The following is a 16022-nucleotide window of genomic DNA, read 5'->3' on the forward strand; positions in this document are numbered from 1 at the left end:
AGGCGATCCTCCAATACACCCTTCATCCGCTTCTTCTTATGAATGAACTTCGGGACCGGTAGTAGGGCGGTGAGGACGAAAGAGCTCGAAGAAGATTTAAGTCGCGTGTTCATATGTATATTGGCCAGGCTAATAAGAAGCGGATGAGCTACACGATCGCCTGTCAATGCGGTGATATTCGTTTTGTCGGAAGATAGGATAGATACCGAGGAGGGTCGCGCCACTTGGTATTGCTGACTTTGAGAATAGCGTGAGCGGAGACATTGAAAATCGACGTCTTACGCACCTGCATGTTCCAAGCACCACTTCCCGTCATCCATTCGGTATAGACACGACACTGCTTCTCCGCCGTGGGTATCCACCTTGCGATGGTGTGAAGTCCCATACGATTATGAAACAAGGGTGGTTGTAAGAGGGGTCGCGATACACTCTAGAGGGTCACGCCAATAGAGATACCACGGGTGACTTTGTAGGATGAGACGTAGGAATTATTTGGGACATCCAACGTGGACCGCTGGTCAGCATCTCCGCTCGACCTCGCAGTAGTCTTTGGCCGAGCGGAATGAGAAGGGCAAATCTTTGATCTAAAATGGCCTACAGTCAATGGAGAGCAGTGAGTTTGAAGTTCGGGCACTGACCATGTCGAGCGATAGGAAAGAATCAATCTTCCCCATGCTCAGCCCTGACGCAGTAGCCATGCGGCAACCTGCCAGTCTCTCCGACTGCTAAATGGAAAATAAAGGTTGGTCTTGCGATATACGCTATTTTCATCAGCGTCAAAACAGGTCCAAGAACGTGTACCCATCCTGATAGGCAAGTGGTGGATCGGGAAAGTAATCTACCGCTGCTTCTTTGCCCTGGTCCTGTATTTCATCATGCTCTCCCAGTACAATATCCTCTTCTTCACCGTAAAAATCGCTGTGCGTGTGGATTCGCCTCCTCTCCGACTCCTGGTTCATGCGAAGGGATAGGTTCATTGTCGTCTAATGAGTCCATGGGATGATCTTTAGCGGGCGGGATGATGGTATTGAGCCTGATAAGATCATCCAGCCAGGTGTTGCAGCCAGACCGGGGCTGGCTCATATGACGAGCAACAGACGTATGGTCCCTGAGGAGTTTTCCGCACGATGGACAGTGAGGCATGAGGCAAGTTGCGTTGCTGAGATGTCGGCATTTTCCGCTACCGACTCTCTTACACTCTATCATGAACATCAATCTGCGATCGTTGTCAGCTAGCGCATCAGGTACAACAAATGAAAATATACTCGACCCACATCTTTGCGAAGGGCCGGCGCCCGGAATTTTTGACCTATATGAAGTTTTAAATGCTGTCAATTCCATGGTGAGGTCAATCGAAGTTTCTTAAATTTTAAGCACCTTACTTTTCAACAGTCGAGACAGGATCCAACTAACTCAGAAGCCAATCTTATCATGAACCTTGTAAGAGCGAAGCGCGATGTTTATCAGGCACAGAAAGCACTGGCAGATTGTATGATGAGGGAAAATGAAATGTTGGCCAGCCTACTCAGATTTCGAGCCGAAGAGGCAGAGAAGCGGCTGGATGATACGGACATTGGACTGGGGTGCATGAGAGTTGTCTTCAAGAACCACGGATGGAGTCATACTATTCCTCCGAGTTCTTCAACTCGAACTTCAAGTTGTAGGAGTCGTTTGCAAGCCGGTAAGCTCGTTATACTATGACATGATGCAATGACGTTCTGAGAAGCCTGCAGGAAATTCAGTGATTACAGTAGACACCACAGGGGGCCGGTGCCTCACTGCCCAGCTTGATTGATTCGAGCGCTCAGTACTTCGTAGAGTTTCTCCTTGTATTGATTCATGTTTCGTACTACTATGCTGTTATGAATACCCCAGCGTACATATGTGATATGCAATTCTTGTTATTTTTAGATCCGGCGGTGTGAATCTACTAAGTTCAAAATCATCATGTCTTTGCATCGAAAACTACAAAGTGTTGTAACTTGTACATTATGATAGCGCGCCCGTGGTACTACTTACTACTAAGGAATATTAATATAAGGCAACGTTCTGTGGAACTGTGAGTGACTGGAGACACTATATACTTTGTGGTTGTTTGTTGCTGTGACTCTGGCGGCACTGTGGAGTCTGTAGCTGGCTGTGAGAAAAACACAATTCTCGTGTTTTCTGTGAAGAAAATACTAGTTTACTGATGTGGGGATGTGCTGGCTGTTGAGGCTGCTGGTGGTGGCCTGAGTTTCTTGGTACCCAACTACCCAAGCTATGAAAGTGAGTTTTGAGTCTCACTGCAATTATGATGAGAAAATGTCTTACCATGGGTCGAACCAGAAATTTTGTGCATCAGAGTCTGGCCTCTGGCTTTGTGCTTGTCCACCGTGCGCAGTGGCCGTGTGCTGGTAGTTGTGACCAATGTAAGGCATGTTGTATTGTTGTTGAACATGACCTGGAGCATTATTATAAGTCCTCTGCTGAGCACCATTGATGTCTTGTAAAGCATTATAGATGCCATGCGAAGAATTAATAGGGTTGTATACTATGTTTCGTGCTGGATAGCTCATCACTGGTCAGTGGACTACAGCGAAGTTTCTATGTTCAAACTTAGTCCATTGGTGTGACGGTGTCTTCGCTTCGGTGGCTTCGGCAACCCAAATGGGGTCTCGCCGGTCGGCTATGTTGTTTGGCTTAAGGCACGGTGGGACTTGACACACCTTGAACTTGACATCGTAAGAATTGAGCACGCCTTATGTGTATGTCGTTTGAGATCTGAGGGACAGAGTGTGTAACGATTCAGATGTCATATCATATAGCATGGGAGAATTCTGTTACCTCCAGGTCAGGGTCAGAATGGGTGAAGCAGGAATGGGCGAGTCCGCATGGGAAGTAGAGGGAGCGGGTACAGATGAGCGTCAGATGAAGCCTGATCGAATTTAAAAGTATGAACTTCGATGTCTGGAAGCTAGCTATAGCGCTCACTGGCACGGTTGAACTCAAAAACTGCAGAATCTTCGAGTCACGGCATGTCAACAACGACAAACAATCATGGCTTGTCGCCGCACAACCATACGCGGTAACTTGAAATCATTCAAAACGAGTACACGTCTATCCGCCTCTTTTTCATGCTTAAACATTGCAGGTGTTGCGTCCATCTCTTACATTTTAAACCTAACCTACCATTCCTTATGTACACTTGTTCAAGGAACATGAAAATTCGACAAGGTACGTACTTTTCTTGCTCACACTGGCGGAACACCCGTTTCGGCTCTCACGCTTTGATTTAATTTTTCAGAGCAACTCTTCCACATTGCAGTATTGATGGTGTGTCAAGTTTTTTCCTCCCCGTCGTTCTCTCCGTACTTATAACCTGTGAGCTTTCAAGTATGGTCCAAGATCAGACGGGCAAGATAATACCAACTTATGGATGGAGGTGCTTGTCCCTCTGGTCACCACGGCGTCCCTGTTCGGTTGTTTCACTTTTATCCTTGTGGTGCTCCAGACTTACTTCTTACTGCAGACTTCATTAGCCGACACATTTCGCTGATACGTCCACGCTTCGTTTTGAATAGCTGTTGGACAATACGTGTTTGGGTGCTCGCGTACCCAGCTCATTCTGAACGTAGTGAGTCGCTGCAGGTAGCGTTTTTGAGCGATATACAATGATTGCTCTCAACTAGCCAGTGCTGTTGCTTTGCATGCGACACGGACGCCCACTCCGACTATATTGACGTGTAACTCACGCTTCTCGTTTTTATCGAGGGGGTCTACCGCAATGATGTTGTCTTTTCTAGTGGCTATGCTGTTGCCAGTGTCCCAGGAGGTTATGAACCATCATCGCGTTCAAGGTGAGATTGTGCGATTCTATGCTGACTGTGAGTCTGATCAGGGTGTTCGTATTTGGCGGTTTATTGGTAATGGAAACACTTTGCTTTAGGCACGCTCGGGTTCTGCTTTCATGATGACACGAACAATTTCCACTTTGCCTGCCTGCTCAGTTGCTCATAAGTACACGTTACATCTCATTACAAACCAAAAGCTAACATTAAATGCAACCAGGTGATTCGGCACGTCTCACGCTGTCATTCTGGCGCTGGTGAGTTAGGTACACAGGCAACCCAACCCAACTCGCCAGCGCTAGCGATGCACATTCCGCACCAATTTTTACGCTGATGAGTTGCTAATAAGTACAATTCGTATCATTCTAAATCGTTATTAATTGTGCACGCCTCAGGCTGTTCTGGCGGTGGTGTGTTGAATTAGGCGTTTGATAGTATTCAGAAACCTAATGCATCTCGCCAGCGACAGTGATATATCACGCGCAATTTATTATCTCCACCTGGCTGGTATTCAGTAGTTTTCCCTATAAAGGACAAAGTGTATTCAACCTCATCTGAACTTCCAGCGCGAGTGAACAAATGATTCGAATCAGCTGTAGCGGGCAATACACTCTTGGGTGTGTCGAATATCTACAAAGATCGCCATCACTATCAACGTGAAGACTACTCACAGATCACAACGCGCTGCTGCTTCGAACGCAGCAAATAATTCAGATATCGTTCATCAATGGACGCAGAGAAACTGATGCATCTCAGATTGTTGTGCCGTCCGTCGTGTATGCTGGCTGGTGTACCCCTTGCCCTTCAGGTTCGTGACAAGAGCAATACTGATCTTTCCACGAGTTCGCTGTGTCCTTGCGAAAAAGATGGCACAGCTATCTCGCTAGACCCCACCGTTGGCGTGTTGAGTGCAGAGCAAGTCTTCTCTGGTGAGTGGACCAAAGTGTGACCTTGTTTTTCAAGACCTGGGCTAATGGTATGTTCTTATTCGTTGGTGGGTGTTGAGCGCAGAGCAAGGTTGTGCCAGTTTTCTCTGGCGAGTAGGCAGTCCCGCTGTTATCCAGGATGCAGAGGCCTGTTCTTTTCAATCATCGTTGTGCTTCTCGTTTTCTTATCAAATTCACGCTGAATTATAAGTTAATAATGCTCTAATACAATATATTCAGGTGGTGGCACACACCTCGGGCTGTCGTTCTGGCGCTATTGGAGTTGGATGTCGATGGAATTGCACAGGACACCAATCGAACTCGCCAGCATCTGGTAGGAATGTACATGCTACACCATGTACGACACGGACACGTTCTCGTAGTCTACGCATCTCCGACCACCAGGGCGCTAGTCACTGTTATCGATACCTGGGCTGGCTACTTAATTCCGCTGTCCTCTTCGAAGTTCCATGATATATGGCGACGGTTTAGACGTTGCATTTCTACTGCCATGCTTCCAGTTTCCTACAAGCAGATGTATGGAAATGGTGATCTTGAATCCTATGAATAAGTCCTTGATATCAGCGTCGATGAAAGATCGAAAGTGACGTGAATTCATAAGATGTTTGGGGCGCAGTCAAAGACAAATAAAATGGCCGCTGAAGCATCCACGTGTCTGAAATGTTGTGTGGGCGTGTATTCAGAATAGCTTGATGCGATGGGATGAGGAAAGGTGGTCTCTGTAAACGTTCACGCGGGCTAAACAAAACTTACAAGCGAGCAACGATCAAAGTTGAATGCCTGCAGATTGACGCGTTAGCACTGATTGTAAATTTGGTCATGGCTGTGAGCTGAGAAGCGATGAGAAGTCAATGCGATGCATGGCGTAATGCACAGGTGCCCTTGCGGAGGGGGCGGTGTAAGGGCATAGTATAAATAGACATATGCAAGGCGGCGCCTAAGGCCAACAACTGCACTCACATTCGAGAATCCATCACTTTCAAAGTTCTTCGCTGCTAAAGCGCTAACGTTTCGGTACACGAAAATCTCCTCTGGACTTCCAGCGCAAATGAACTGATGTTTTGCTTTACCAGAGGACCCATCTTTGAATCGCTGTTCACGTCAGTCACAAAGCACATTGACGCCAGGAGACCTCACCGAGGAACACATACAACGACTACCTTTCCCGAACTTGACTACCACTCGCGGAGACGCAGCCATGGCTTCCACATCGACGAAGGCAGCCGCCACGAAATCTATTCTGACAGCGGCAACAACCTTGAAGGGTCATGAGAATTGGATTCAATCCATATCCTACTTTCCTGATGGCCAGCGAATAATCAGCGGATCTGATGATAAGACCGCTCGGCAATGGGATCTGAAGGCGGGTAAGGAGATTGAGGAAGCGCGGAGTGTTTGCGAGAAGGAGGTACGGGCAGTAACGGTATCAAGAGATAGTCGATGGGTTGTTACTGCTGGTGGAGATTACAAATACGGGGAGCTGAAAGCCTGTGAGGTTGCGACAGGGATCGTGAAGACATTCACAGGCCACACAACGGAGATCAACTGCATTGATATCTCCGCGGACAGCAAGCTGGTGGCGAGTGGGTCAGCTGATTCTACAGCGCAGATATGGAGCTTGGAGACTGGCAAACTTGTGGCCGGTCCATTCGAGACTGTAAGTTGGGTGGGCGCAGTTCGATTCTCAACGGATTCGAAGAAGCTCGCACTCGAGTCGACTGTGGGGATGTGCCTGGAGGTCTGGGATATCAAAAAACAGAAATTGGATGTGAGCATTGGGAAAAGTGGTTTAGGGAGTATGACGCATGCGCCAATTTTCTGGACAAACGACAACAAAACCATCTTGGCCGCATTCAACTTCACGGAAGATTTTGATGCCAAGACAATTTACGAGTTTGACGCCTCGACGTTGGACACTGTCGGAGCTCCCTTCGAACACACTGCCTTTGTCACTGGTCTAGCACTTTCATCCGACAACACTCTCCTCGCCAGCTCCTCGTTTTGGCAAGACACCATCAAACTCTGGGCCTTCGAGTCCCGCGAGCTACTTGCTTTCTTCGACGTTCAAAATGCTGGCGCCCTTGCCCTCTCACCCGACTCGCGCAAACTAGCTTACACGGGACACTACAGTACAAACATTTACATATGCGATATTCCACCCAATGTGCTTGCTCAAGCCCATGTACGCATTTCCCGAAAACATCTACTGCTCGTGCGCTAATATTCCCTTACAGACTGGTGCACGCAAAACGTCAACCCTCAATGACCCCCCAAATGTATGTGCCTTATTCTTTTACTCATTACACCACTCATCAATCATCCATCGTTATCATTGCAGTCTGATGCACCTCGGCGTTCTCCTACAGTGCGCCACAGTTCGCCGATACCCGTCACACCTATCGTGCAGAGGCCTCATGAACTCCTTTTCTTCCCTTCCCACACCGATACAGTCCTCCCAGTTCGTAACGATGAGTCTGGTGGTTCCCCTATTGAAGCGATGCTCCCAAATCTCACGACATACATCACCAAGGACGACGAATATCCTGTTGCTCATGGCGGGTTCGGAGACATCTGGAAATGCACCTATTCCATAGATAGGAGACAGATCAAAGTTCGTTCGCAATATTCTGTTTCTCCATCATCCAAAATTGACAATTGTGCAGGTTGCAGTGAAAACATTGCGTGTGAACACTGCTGATCAACTTGGTCCAGCGAAGACGAAGAAGATCAAGGTAAGAGTCTTGCCGAAAAATTCCATCTGAAGTCACTTACATCAGAGGTCGCCACTTCGCAGAGGATAATGCGTGAACTCAGAATATGCGCGAATCTGAACCACAAAAATGTTCTCCCCATTTATGGTTATACTTATGGCTTTGGCCCATTTATTGCACTGGTCAGCCCTTGGGCGGAGAATGGAAACCTGATGGGCTATTTAGAGTGTGTGGGTGCGGATCTTACTGTCCTTCGACGATTCCAGATCGTAAGTCCTCGCTTGCATTTCGTAAAGGCTACAGACTGATGACAATCTCAGCTCAGGGATATCATAACTGGTCTCCAATATCGTACGTGCTAGTTAGTTTAATGCTGGACGAGAAATCAAACCTATTCCCCGTAGTTCACGCCAACAGTGTCATCCATGGAGACTTCACTGCTGTGAGTTCGAACATTCTCGTTAGTTTCAGATTGATTGAGATGTAATCTCCAGCCTAATGTACTCATCCATGGTGATGGTACTGCGTGTGTTGCCGACTTCGGTCTCTCCTTGATGTATTCGGAGGTCATAAGTACCTCTCAGGCTTCCTGGACGTCCACGCTCAACGGCAATGCACGATGGATGGCTCCCGAGCTGCTCGCAGAGCGGGACGATGGGTCTCCAGCACGGCCGAGCGAGCAGAGCGACATATATTCATTCGGCGGCATCATGTTGCAGGTACGTCTGGGGTAATATCAACTTCTCAATGGGATCATTACCTCCGCATTTAGGTCCTCACCAATAGTACTCCCTATTATTACCTCCGGAATGATCTCGCCATCATATGGGCTATGCAGAAGTCAGAGATACCTTCCCGATCGCGTTATCCTCTGCTGCCCGACAAATACTGGGAGTTTATTGAGAAATGTTGGTCTACTGATCCGCGGAACCGTCCATCGACAGAGGCAGCTGAGGGAGTAATCAGGAATGAATATTATGCGCTATCCAGATCTCCTTGATTCTTGAACTGCCTTTAATACAATCATGTGTTTACGGTACAACGAATTGGATAGCTAGCTCGGTATGCTACTCAGGTTTAGCAAATGTAGGCCCTGCCCCCCCGCCATTTTGAGGTAAGAGCTCGAGACTAAACGTTTCTTGGGGAAAACGAACCAGCAGCTACATTCCTTCTTCTCTGGTAGATTCGAATCAACTGTCCATCCACCCATGCGGTTTGCGATGGGATGAATCGAGCGGATCAGGCATCAATATTCCATTCCAAATTGATGTGTATAAGTTTTTTTACGCATGTCATTGATAGAACAGCGAGAAGTGATACATCGGGTGCAGTGACCATACGAGACACGACAGGGAATACGATTGAATTTGAACTACCCCCTTGAAGCTGATCGATGATCTACAGGTAACTCGCAAAGTACAAGCAGCTGCTTCCATCTTTAGCATTAATCTGTGCTCGTGTAGATGGTGGTTCTGGAAGAGAAAAAGCAACTTAACGTAGCTCTTTACCCTGTGCAAGAGGAACATCGATAATGGGCCGCGACACATGACCCGGACGAAGAGGCCACCAGGTTGTAGGTTGTGTGACAGTAGTGGGAGCAGCAGACGACCGAAAACAAGGCGGTTGTGGGGCAGAATGAGACTGAAAATTGTAAGTTGAAATGAGGTTACGGCGGCCAACGCCCGAATCCTCGCATGAATACATACATGAACGCACCTGAGGCCTGAGTTATGGCCTGCGCCGAACGAGAGTGATTTGGATGTAGACACGACGTAGTGGGTAACTGAAGGAATTGGTCAAATCTGCGCAGAAGCACACGTTTTTGAAAACCGTTGTTAAATAAGTTAGCCTTTCAATTGCAAGCACAAGGAAACACTCACCTATGTACGTACCCTTATAACACCACCTATCAGAAAGACCCATATCCACCGTCCCCTCCGACTCTACCACTCTCTCCCTCCGCTGCAGCCAGGGCGTTATCGTCATCGTTGGGGTGCGGCAAGATGTGTCCAGGTTTGAAATGTCATGAGGGGTGACCTAGGACACATAATTGAGTTGTGGTGGCGGTGTGGTGAATGGGCATCGGGAGGTTGTGGGGAAATTGATGTGGGGCAGAGGTCGGCGAGGATATCTGCGTATTACTAGTACTGATGGAAACGAACATCGAGGGAATGGACCGATATCGATATATACATCAGCTGGAAGCTAAGTTTGAAAGAAAAGAGTTCAACAGTGTGTACCAAATAATGTCAAACACAGGTGTATGACGAGGCTCTACCGAGTCGCTCGTTTCCATGATGTCGAAACATAAGGGGAGCTCAAAGTTGAACGCCCAACACCCAAGCCCAACGCCCAACGCCCAACCTCGTGACTGAAATTAGGTATACCTAGAATAAATAGAAGTAAATATGGAGTAAAGCCACTGATGAGATAAGCTCCTTACCTAAACCTTGTCGCGCGAAGCGCCGAAACCTTCGCCAACTGTCTCCCCCTAATCCTCAGCATTTCTAAACCTTTTCACACCCTAAACCTTTTCATATTCTATTCCTAACCTTTCCATACTTAAAAAATGCTATTCCTAACCCTAATCATAACCCATGTCATAGATTTTATTGTGTGAGCATGTGGCAAAAGTCTAATGAGGGATAACTGAACAGGATTAGGAATGAAAAAGCAAGGTCTCCTAGGTATAAAAAGGTTTAGGTACGATGAAAAGGCTTAAAAGGTTTAGAAATGCTGAGGATTAGGGGGAGACAGTTGGCGAAGGTTTCGGCGCTTCGCGCGACAAGGTTTAGGTAAGGAGCTTATCTCATCAGTGGCTTTACTCCATATTTACTTCTATTTATTCTAGGTATACCTAATTTCAGTCACGAGGTTGGGCGTTGGGCGTTGGGCTTGGGCGTTGGGCGTTCAACTTTGAGCTCCCCTATATTTTCTTGAGCAAATACTTGACCCTCTCGCTGTACATCACAAAATTCTGCGATAAATAAATGCATCTGGGTGAGGAAATCAAATCTCGCATAATTTCTACTTACAGTTTCTACTTCTCCTGCGACAACCCTGTCTCGTTCGGGTGTTTGAGGAGAAGTTACGATCTTTCAGTATGAATCGTTACGCACCAATTTTACGCTGTTGCAACTATCTGGGTGATCATGCCCTGACACCTCGCAGTGCCGGGAGGTACAGTTGCATGTGCAGCTTTGTATGGTGCAGTGCACCTGACCTAGGTCACAGCGCTCGTTTGGTCCTTTCGATCGTCTTTATACTTGTGCCTGCGCCACGACGAAAAATCATGTCCCGGGAATCACTAGACCTATGGGCGTCAATAAATTTTACCTCGTGTCCCTAAGCCAGGCCAGACCGCAAAGATGAACGGCCCGCAGGAATGAAAAACGGCGGCTTGGGCAGGCCTCTACATCGTGGTTGTCCGGCTCATTGTGCTTCTTGGACATAAAGATACTTTGATCCGTCGTAGGAGGGCCAAAGCGCGCGGCAGGCAGACAATCGATTCCTACGCAAATTCATTCGAGGTCACACCAAGTGTCAAATGAATGAGCAGCACTCACCGAAACCTCACATGTGACCGTCGGCCTTACCTTCCGCGAAGGATAGTACATCTGCTCTGCGAGGCGATTCATGAGACGGTTACTCGTCGTGCTGGACTTTGGTACGTCTCTTGCCTTGACATTGTTCGCGTGGTCCTTTGACATGTTCCACCGAATACGGGAAGTCAACCTTACGCTTGTGGATGCTGAGAGCTTGCGCAGAATGTCACGGTGGTGTGTTTACTGGATTGGGGCACACTGGCAGACGTGCACTGCCAAACTTTCGGTACTCACGTGGACTACCTGCGACGGTTTTTTTCGGTAGTCAAGACCTGGAAAAGACGCTTCTCTGGATTGCAAATCCGAGTATCGTAAATCGATGTGAAAGAAACAGGAACGTTCTGATCTTGTGGCAGTAAGTTGTATCTGCCTATCATGAGCACAGCGACTCACTGTTCTGTGATAGTGTTGCATGTTGAGAAGGTGCGGAGATCGCATTCGATGTCCGTGTGGACTCTTGCGGCCTGTGCCGAGTGGCCCAGAGACGCTATGTGTCTTGGACCCGTTGAAGTGATGGACCGTTTGATCGGTGGTTGGATCTATATACATTTATCGGTGTGGTCTCCTGTCCAATGTATCTATCATGATAAATATTGTCAATTAGATCGTTGAATATATTTTCAATGTCAATGACTGCCCGCAGTACCTGGAGAAAATGCCAGATCCATATGCACGAAAGATATACTCTGAAAAAAGATCCAGCGAGTCGCATTCAATGTTTGTGAACAAATAATTGCACTGTTCTCGACCTACTTAGACATCCTATGTGACAGCTGTGTGGAGGAATATCCCGGTGGTCTGTGCGGTGTACTATTGTTTGTTGACAAAACCGAAGGTCGGTGGCCGCATCAACAAGGTGTGGAACATACAAAAAAGGAAGTCATCCACAACAGCGAAAGGCCTCATCAACTTTTCGCATTGATTCCAACAGTTTAAATACCGCAACTTATCTCCCTTTCCTCCTCTTTCACATACATCACTTTTTTCCCTTTCCACAATCTAAGTTGTGCACTGTAGGTTACTCCTGTAACATTACTTCATCTGATGTCACTCATTTGATCCTTCCATAGGCTATCGCCTGGTGCCACTGACGATATTTCACTCTTGCCCGATAATCAAATATGGACCAGCAGGACCACTTTTCGTTGCCACAGAACACCTGCCTTATTTCCGCCCCAACTCGCCGGGATATGGATGCAGAACCGTCTCACCATTCTACAGTGGAAGCTTGCCAAGCTTCTGTGATGACCGCGAACCCTCCGACTGGAGTAACTCATGCGCCAGTGCAGGCAACTACTGACTTAGTCCTCCCGTATTTTTCTCCCGTGCCATCCACCGTGCAATTCGAGGTGCCATTCGGGATGCAGGGACATTATTTTGAGCAGGAGTTCCTGGAGCAAGCACTAGTTGGCACAGCCGAGGAGATTTCGGTGAAGCAGGGGAACCACGAGCAGGATGGCGATGATGATGTGCTGGAGGATATTGGACAACTCCGCTTTTCCATTGATGACTACCCCGACCATGTGAGTCTAATTTATTTCTTTGTTTCTCGCCATCTCACTGGCACCTGTCCGTGATTCAGCCTATCATCACCTGGCCACAAGGGCCATTGGCTATTGAGAAAGGCTCTATGGCTGAGCCGCTGTCTGTGATCGGGCAGCACATTTCCTCTATCCCGGCCACCCAAACCGTTGCGCAAGCCATAAAACTTAAGCTGAACTCCAAGACCCCGGGAGCTTCACCGCTACCTAAATCCACGCAAGATACTGTATCTTCTCGCGTTGTGGAATGGCGTTTCCAGTCGCTGTATGAACCTCCCCCGCACTCCCGTCAGCGTGATGCAGATGCTACCTGAACCTCCTTGATTGACGAGTCGGCTTCGGGCGTCGCAAGCACTTTCATGGCCTCTCAATGGATAAAATGATCTCATCATTTGTACTGTACAGCTGTGATATTCGTTATGGATTATATATTACTTCATTGCGATGTCATATCCCATATGTTGGATGTGTCTCGTATATGTCCTGGATTCCGGAATCAAAATATCAAGTAAAAGATGTTCGAGATCTAAAGAATACGAATGACATATGTTTCCACGACCCGATGGATGGCCCTCAGCCTTTGGACTGGTAAGAACATATAACGTATCAAGATATGACCGCTATACGTATTTAGTCTTTTCATTTTACATACACGAACACTCCTCCTACCATGCGTCATACACGTTCCCTATTGGTTCTCCGTTCCAATCAAACGTATTAATTCCTCTCCTCGTCGAATGATCTCCCTCAGTCTTTTGAACCAAGACTGAGGTGAGCTATCTTATTGACATCCCTACTCTACTCCTACTAACTACTACTCTACTAGTTCTGTCCTCGCCCTTAGGTATGATTTATAATAGTCTTTTGAACCAAGACTGAGTTCTGTCCTCGCCCTTAGTCCGAGCCCTGTCACCTTTGATAGGTTATGAGCCCTGGCTCAGACTAGGCCTACATTCGTTTCTCGCTTCCGCTCGCCTTATCTGAGCCTCTCCGACTTTTTCCGAACTGGAACAAGGTCGCCCTCTATCCCCGCTTGACCCGCGGATCTTATCCATTCCCTTGCCGCCATCGCCGCCATTGACGCCTGTCGTACCAACTCGCTCGTTACCAAACCCATCTAATCTTCCCATTCTACTGTCGCCATCGCCGACACATCATTCTACATTAGTGATGTCTACTATATCGTCGTCCAACATCCGGATTCCAACATCTTTTCCTCACCCCCCTCTGGACGCCAATGGCTCCAACTATACATCGTGGGTAACGACCATGGACCTTTGGCTCTCGCTCTTCAACCTTTGGCGCCTCCTTTCAGGTGATGAGAAAGCCCCTCCGCGCCCAACCAGAAGCACCACGGAGACTGACGCTGATTTCAACAAACGCCTCGCGACACATGATGCGAGCGCGGATGTCATCTCTTTCCGGGAACGCCAAAGCATAACCAAGGGACTTCTTGGTATGGCAGTACACTCTAGCGACCTCATCCACTTCACGGGTGTCGCTGATCCAGCTGCCATCTGGAAAGCGCTAGAAGACAAATATCAGGCGTCTGTTGGCATTCGTTTTACGAGCCTTATGGGCCGTATCTTTGACCTTCCCAAAGCATCTGATAGCGACTCCCTTACCAAGACCATCAAGGAGATCACGGACATCAAAGCCCAATTCAAGGTCATTGAATCCATCGAATGGAAGTGCAATGAATATACTCTCGTCCAAGCGCTGCTGCGTGCCCTTCCCGACTTCTATGCACCGCTTTCCCAGCTCATACTCCATAGCGCTGACGCCAATGCTGGAAAGCTAACGCTGGAAGGAGTCATCAGCCAGATCAGGAACTCGGAACAATATTATGCAAGTTTCGGCTCTGCAAGCCCGCATGCGCACCACACAGCCATGGCCGCTAGGGTGGCAAAAGCAGGTAAACCTACCGAGCGTGTCAAACCGAAGGATTTTGACGCCTCCAAGGGGGATAAATGGGAATTGTCGTGGCGTTCGACATGTGGATCTTGCAAGCGCACAGGCCACATCTGGTACAACTGCCGTGCCCGTCTAGCAAAATCAGACTCACCAAACACGTCAGCGTGCATTCCCCCCTCACCTTCGCAAGGCACTAACGTGTCAGTTCTCCCATCAGGACAACCTGACGGCACCCCATCGTTTCTTCGTCTTCCTACGCACTCTGCCAGTTTCTCTAATACGAGCATTATTTCTTTTCAATTCCACGTAGACTCTGCCGCCACCGCACATATGGAATCCGAGCACTCTCTCTTCACTCGCTACAGAACCTATAATCCTCCCTTAATCGTGAAACTTGCAAATGACGATACTGTTCTTGCCCCAGGTTGGGGATTCATCACGCTAGCGCTTGACAATAATGGAAGCCGGGAGTCCATCGAACTCCCCTTCCTCCATGTACCAGATCTACGGTGCACATTGATATCCGTGTCTGCTCTAGCGTCGGAAGGAATTTTCTTCGAAACGGATGCTGAAGGAGGACAAATGCATCGTGCTGATAAAACTGTGATCGCACGTGTGGAATGCTCTGCTGGTCTATACTATCTTCGAGCTGCGCACACTCATGCTGCCTTTGCCACCAGGTCTGCTTCGGCTACACCTTTACCACTAGCTGTATGGCATGCGCGCATGGGCCACGCTGCAAACTCTACCTTGCGCAAAGCTGAGAAGGTTGTAGTAGGACTGTCCCTTGACCTACTAAACAAATCTGCAGGACTTGGCGACCACATTGACTGTCCGTCGTGCCTAATGGGTAAACAGAAACGATTGCCGTTCCCGTCTCATGCTCGGCATCGCGCAACACACGTCGCTGAACTTGTTCATACTGATGTCTGGGGACCCGTCAACACTGCGACCCCATCCGGCGAAACGTACTTCGTTGCCTTCACAGATGATTTCTCGCGTTTTTCGACCATCTACCTCATTAAGCACAAGAGTGAGGTACACTCGCATCTTCTGCGATATATCGCCTGGATCGAAAACCAGTCAGGACAACGGGTCAAACGCCTCCGCAGTGATAACGGCGGCGAATACGTCTCTCATGCTACCACTGAATTCCTGCGTAGTAAAGGAATTGAGCACGAACTTACGATGCCTTATACAGCCGAACAGAACGGGGTTGCAGAACGTGGACATCAAACCATTGCCACCCGAGCATTAAGTGCCCACCACCAGAGTGGTTTTCCCCGTTCGTTCTGGGGTCACGCTATCCTCAACTCAGTATACATCAAGAACTTCCTCCCGTCATCGGCCACTGACAACAGAACGCCGTTTGAACTCTTCTATGGTGAACTACCAAATGTCTCGCACTTACGCCCATTTGGCTGCCTCGCGTATGCTCACATCCCAGACGACAATCGCCACAAGTATGAGTTTG

General features: G+C 48.2%; 3 protein-coding genes across 3 annotated transcripts; all 3 read left to right on the forward strand.

The window, feature by feature from the left end:
* The first annotated feature begins 7140 nt into the window (after nt 1-7140).
* DEU56DRAFT_832570 (kinase-like domain-containing protein) lies at nt 7141-8653 on the forward strand. The gene is made up of 6 exons (XM_041354593.1): nt 7141-7509; nt 7572-7757; nt 7809-7839; nt 7893-7930; nt 7983-8207; nt 8261-8653. Exons 2-6 carry the CDS (start codon nt 7578-7580, stop codon nt 8486-8488), a joined length of 702 nt encoding a protein of 233 aa, XP_041203176.1. The 5' UTR covers nt 7141-7509; nt 7572-7577; the 3' UTR covers nt 8489-8653.
* A 2471-nt stretch (nt 8654-11124) lies between these two features.
* On the forward strand, nt 11125-11768 carry DEU56DRAFT_832604 (uncharacterized protein; the record flags this gene model as incomplete). Its single annotated transcript, XM_041354594.1, has 3 exons — nt 11125-11267; nt 11359-11448; nt 11500-11768. 3 exons carry the CDS (start codon nt 11125-11127, stop codon nt 11510-11512), a joined length of 246 nt encoding a protein of 81 aa, XP_041203177.1. The 3' UTR covers nt 11513-11768.
* A 446-nt stretch (nt 11769-12214) lies between these two features.
* Nucleotides 12215-12948, forward strand: DEU56DRAFT_917860 (uncharacterized protein; the record flags this gene model as incomplete). Its single annotated transcript, XM_041358044.1, has 2 exons — nt 12215-12616; nt 12676-12948. The coding sequence occupies 2 exons, from the start codon at nt 12215-12217 to the stop codon at nt 12946-12948; spliced, it is 675 nt and encodes a 224-aa protein (XP_041203178.1).
* Nucleotides 12949-16022: the final 3074 nt, after the last annotated feature.

Source organism: Suillus clintonianus (assembly GCF_016758775.1).
Source record: "Suillus clintonianus strain FC179 chromosome Unknown DEU56scaffold_118, whole genome shotgun sequence".
Lineage (NCBI taxonomy): Eukaryota > Fungi > Basidiomycota > Agaricomycetes > Boletales > Suillaceae > Suillus > Suillus clintonianus.